A 5,458-nucleotide genomic window follows, 5' to 3' on the forward strand; every position below is an offset into this window, starting at 1 on the left:
AAACTTCCACATCCTATAGACATCATAGCTGTATTTATTGTGTAAAAAAGATTTTATTTAAATTAAGAGATATGTAATTTAGCATTTCTCTCTCATGAAAAACTGAAGAGCTGGGAGGACTCTGAGGTGGCCATGGCCTAGAACATTGCTAGGGAAAAGAGTACCCTCCCCCAAGTCTGCTCTGCTCAGCCCCTCCTGCACCCTCCAGGTTTGCGCTAGGCTTCCCCCACAGCCTCCCTCACTGTGCCTCAGCAGCGCAGAAGTACACAGCCGAGTCAGACACTTGTACCCAGGTTTTCTGCAGGGTGGAGGTTTTGTTAGTGTGAGAGGCCTGGAAACCACTGCTGTCCAACTTTGTGTTTTCTGATGAGCTTCTTAGGAGGAACTCGAGCCCTATGTTTGGACGCTGGACATACCAGAAAAAGAAAGTTGCGGGGTAAGAGGACTGGAAGGTGCAGCTCAGGGTCAGAGGTCCCCCCTCTAATAGGATGACGGGACCTGCTGTCTGGATCACGGAGTCTCCACTGGTCCTTCCTAAAAAAAAAAAAAAAAGAAAAGGTTTTATTATCTTGGCAGTGCTTTAGCGGATATTAAAGATTACACCAAAATCAAGGAATAGGACATATGGAGTTTGGAATCAATGCTACTCACTTAACATCAGCAGAATTATTAACGCTGCGCAGGAAGCCGACAGCATGACTGGCTAAAAGGCAGCGACAGGTTTAGTTTGGGAATGCACCCAAGTCCAGACAGTTGTTTCCCTAGGTCCTGATCCTTTGACGGAATCTTCTAGAATGTCTTGGTTCATATGTTAAGCAAGACAAACTGCCCTGCAGGAGCACGCAACAGCTATAAAAAGGGAGGTGAATTTATGTCGTCACCACCTGCAGGCAGCAGCGCCCTCTCGTGGTCTCCCTCTGTCCCTGCAGCCTGCTTTCCAATTCTGGGTTTGGTGTTTACCCAAGAAGAGAGTTTAGTTGTGGAGCAGAAGCGAAACGTGTGTCAGGGATTGCGCAGTAGGGATCCCAGAAGGAAGCGCCTCACACTTCTCTGTTGACCCGACCGTGGCACCTGAGGCTGAGACGGTGGAGATTCCTCTGACTTTAAGCTGCAGAAAATTATGAATCCCGGCTCCCCAGTATCAGCATCTGTCTGTTCACACGGAGTCGTGAGCTAGTTTTAGCATTTTAGGGCATACTGCTTGTCAAAAGCATGATCTGAGACATCTTCTGGACATGTTCCCCCACTGGTTCCTACAGCCAGGGGAGTAGCCCCTCAGCCCAGATGCTCTCCCTTCTCTCCCCTACCTTTGACTAGGTGACCTCTCGTCCTAGAAGAATCAATATGCACAGGCCTGTGAAAGCACTCTCTCAGCTCCTTTCCTACTGAACTTGTCTGTGGAAGTGTGTGGGGCGAGATCACCTTACATGATATTAGAATCATGGGTGTCCTATTTTTCAAAGAAGACCTAGTGATCCTGGGATCAGAAATTTACCCTTATTAGACTCTTAGCCAAGTTCTCGAAATATATAGACCTTTAACTCTCATAGTAGTTGTTCAAAAAAGATCTGAAAAATGAGTAAGTTAATAAGTGAACCTGTCTGGTGGGTACAAATATCTTTTCATGTAGGTGGAGGACGAGGTAACTTTTGGGGGAACAAACCTGGAGAGATAGCAAGATCCTAATTTATGCAGTTTTGTAGATCTTATTACCACATTTTTCTTCCTTCTAAGAGAAAATGGGGTTCAGTGATTGAAAGGGTCAAATTTGCACGGAGACTATCATGTAAGGGACTAGCTGAGGAGTGATGGCTGAGTCAAGCACGTGGAGGGCAGTGGAGCAGGGGATTCGGGGATTTTAATTAGGCTGCTGGAGGTGAATTGGGATATGGGCCTAGTGATGGCTTCCAGAAGGCTACTAAGAGGTAAACACAATATAACTGTGAGCTAGATTGGATATAATATTTCAAAAATGAATATAAATTTTTAAAAATATATGAGTTTTGGGCCCTCCCTGGTGGCACAGTGGGTTAAAGCACAGCACTGAGAAGCTAAAGCCACTTCCACAGGAGTTCGATTCCCGCCTGACCTGGAGGTGACCACATGGAGAGGCAGACCTCTCCTGACCATCCCGTTGCTCCCCTCTGCAGTGTCCATCGATCTGCCTGTTCTGCTCCCCACTCTGTCTCTGGTGAAGCCTCTCACCGCCCCTGAGCCTCGGGCCTGTACCCCAGTTCTGTATGCACAAATAAATAAATCTTAAATATATATATATATATATATATATATATGAGTTTTGATAAATCCTAAACAGAAACAGTTCATTACAGCTGTTAACATGTCCATGAGCTCCTGTTTCTTACCAACAGAGCTCTGCTTTCATGGGGGTGATAACATGTTTAAATAAAAAGCATTCTTGCTATCTGTCTCCCTCACAGATGGACAGACATTCTAGAGAATGAAATGTAAGCTGTTGGGTGAAGTTTCTGGAAATGATTGACTTGGCCAGCATGAACCTGTTTGCCCCTTAAGTTTTCTTTCTGCTTGGGAGATATATAAAGCAGCTGGATCTCAGCACTTTCTTGAAGGCATAAAAATAAATGACACACTGGCCCTCCCTGGTGGCGCAGCAGCGGGTTAAAGCGCAGCACTAAGAATCGGAAACCACTTCCGTATGAGTTCTATCCCCGCCTGCCCCGGAGGTAACCCACATGGCACGCTGACCTGACCTGCCCGCTGCTCCCCTCAGTAATGTACTTCGTTAATCTGCCTGTTCTGCTCCCCACTCTGTCTCTGGTGAATCCTCTCACTGCCCCTGCAACTCTGGCCTGTACCCCAGTTCTATATGAATAAATAAATAACTCTTTAAAAAATAAAAATAAATGACACTGAGGGAAGTGTGCTGGACTGTGGTGATGGCACACGGGTGACTGACTCAGTGATGGGAAACCCACGGGGATTACAATTGAGCTGGAAAAAAAATGTATGAAATGATGTAAAAATAAACTCATATTATTTAAATAAATAAATAAATGACACCTTAAGGATGAGAGACAGTCTGTGGGGAAAACGCTCTCTCCCTCATAACGTGATGAAACCTGCACGCGCCAGCCATGGCCGTTGCATGATACAGCTTCTGTCTGTATGAGAAATACACTCCACCTTGTTAAAAATATATAATTTAAGTTTCCTGTAACATGACAATAAGCCAATCTTTAACAGAAATTGTATTCACTAAAAATATATATTTATGACATCATCAGAGACTGAGTAAACTGAGGTAGAGGCTGATAGTCCAGACCTTCAAAGGAGCCTGAGGCGATGAGACGGTGGTGTCAGCATTTGGGAACCACTGCCCTATTGAGCCCTGCCCTGCCCACCCCCACCTTCTCCATCAAACACGCCCCAAAATACAAATGCCCTAGTTTTCTCTACAAACACATGTTCAGTCATATCAAAGTCATATTAATTAAACTATACTGGCATTGATTTTCTTGCAAGAGATCATCTAAGAACAAATGGATGGTTATTTATTTGATAATAGAAAGACCCACTTCCACAAAACAACATTTCAGGGCCTGGCAGTGAAGAACATACACACATCTCTCATTTGAGTGAAGAAAACATCATGACTTCCTTCGAAGTGCTATTTGACTCACAGAGAAACTGAGGCTTGGGAATGAGACGCCTAGTCCATGACAGAGTGAGATTCAGACCTGCTTCAGATTACAGAGTCTAGGCTCCTCGGTCAAGTGAGAAGTTTGGTGTAAGGAGCCCTAAGACCCTTTCTCATTCGGATGCCCAGTGACTCTAGGGTTTTCTGCACCAGGATTAGTGAAAGGCAAAGATCATCTCAAGCATCTTAGACGCAGCCTCATGTAAAGGGGCTGTACAAGCTGAGATCTCCCAATACAGGGATGCGGATGCCCTTCCTCGTCTTCTACTCATGTCTAGTTTAATTTCCTGATAAAATCAGAGCTTGAGGGATCTTTGGGCTCATCCGTCCCAACTCTGCAGCTCAGGAAGGGAAAAGGAAGGCAGCCCTGACCGCGGGGCCTTGCGGCCAGAGCCTGGCTTTGCAGTGTGCTGTTCTCCCTCTCCTGCCCTTCGCCCTTGTCCAAGGTATAACAGGGAGAAATATCAGGGGTCAGGCTGGAGGTGTGGAGGTGAAAGAATTCACCAGAGACAGAGTGAGAACAGAAAAGGAGGATTTATTGGGATACGCTGCTGAGGGGAGGCGCAGTGAGACAAAGGAAGTGCGTGTGCAGGAGGAGCAGAGGCCCTTTTATACTCTGTTTTCACAACTTTCTAACTTGGGGCGCCAGATATATCAGTTATCCGCTGGGATGTCTCGTCTCAGGTGCTGGCCTTTGACACGGAAACATCTTCTGGCCTCTGCTTCTGCATTCTTGGAGCTGGGTTGGTTGTTCTGGCCTTGGATGTCTGAGTATGGCCTTGCCCCCAGGCAGCCTTACCAAGTCCATCATCCAGTCAAGTCCCCCCCAACCTGGGCCAGGAGTGGGGCCTTCATTTGTAACCTCCTTAAATGGTAGCCCTACAAAATGTGCTTCCACAAAGTCACAGACTTGAGAGGATGTCCCTATCCTGCTGCCAGGTGTTGAGGACTCTCCCTCATGGGAAGGCATAACCACCACCCCAGCCCGTGGAGGGGCGTGCAAGAGGCAGCTCTGGCAGTTTGTGTCGGGGCTGCAGGTGCTGGGGGAGCACTGTGCATCCACTGCACAGAAGTAGACAGCAGAGTCTGCAACCTCGGAGGCCGTGATGAGCATGGAGCTGTTTTGGGTGGAGGCGTCTAGTGTGACTTGAAATCTCCCGTTATCTTTCTTTTTCTCATTTGCACGTATTAAAATGAGGCGGGTAAGGCTTCTCCCTAAATCTTGCTTATACCACTGCAAGTTGGTTATAGAAACTTTATAACTGCAGGTCATGGTGGCATTTTCACCTTCCTGGACACTCAGGGTCTGGAGAGTCTGTTCTATTTGCTGGCTGCTCACACCTAGACAGAAAAACAAGGACGTGAGTCAGTCATTGCATTTTGATTCTCCTTCCATAATATTCCTGTAGATTTCCAAGTCAACAGGAAGACCTAGCCCGTTAGTCCTGTGGGGCTCTGAACGTTGACCTCCCTCTTTCCATCACCAAGAGCCCCAACTCACTGGCCAGTTGAAGCCATAGAATGAACAAAGACTGTCCCAGGAGTTTCTTCATTCTTCTTCCTGACTGATACCACAAAAGACGCTGAGCTGGAGCCTAAGCTGCAACCTGGTTTCTCTTCTAAAGAGTTGGCTGCCTTTACTGGGTGTATTTCTCTAGTTGCCCTGGATTCCAGAAAGTCTCTATTCTCAACAAGCCAATAAGAGGCAAGTTCAGCCCTTTACTTTCCTCACAGACCAGTGTGAGGGGAGACACTGCCGCCTTGTGGTGTCACATCATCCTG

At 46.7% G+C, this 5,458-nt stretch overlaps 1 protein-coding gene across 1 annotated transcript; it reads right to left on the reverse strand.

The window, feature by feature from the left end:
- Positions 1-238: 238 nt before the first annotated feature.
- LOC101630709 lies at positions 239-5,229 on the reverse strand. Its single transcript, XM_004694532.2, has 4 exons — positions 5,178-5,229; positions 4,476-5,017; positions 652-703; positions 239-534 (listed from the first exon to the last, which is right to left on the reverse strand). The coding sequence occupies exons 1-4, from the start codon at positions 5,227-5,229 to the stop codon at positions 239-241; spliced, it is 942 nt and encodes a 313-aa protein (XP_004694589.2).
- Positions 5,230-5,458: the final 229 nt, after the last annotated feature.

Source organism: Condylura cristata, unplaced genomic scaffold, assembly GCF_000260355.1.
Source record: "Condylura cristata isolate star-nosed mole 26May11 unplaced genomic scaffold, ConCri1.0 scaffold00045, whole genome shotgun sequence".
NCBI classification, from domain to species: domain Eukaryota; kingdom Metazoa; phylum Chordata; class Mammalia; order Eulipotyphla; family Talpidae; genus Condylura; species Condylura cristata.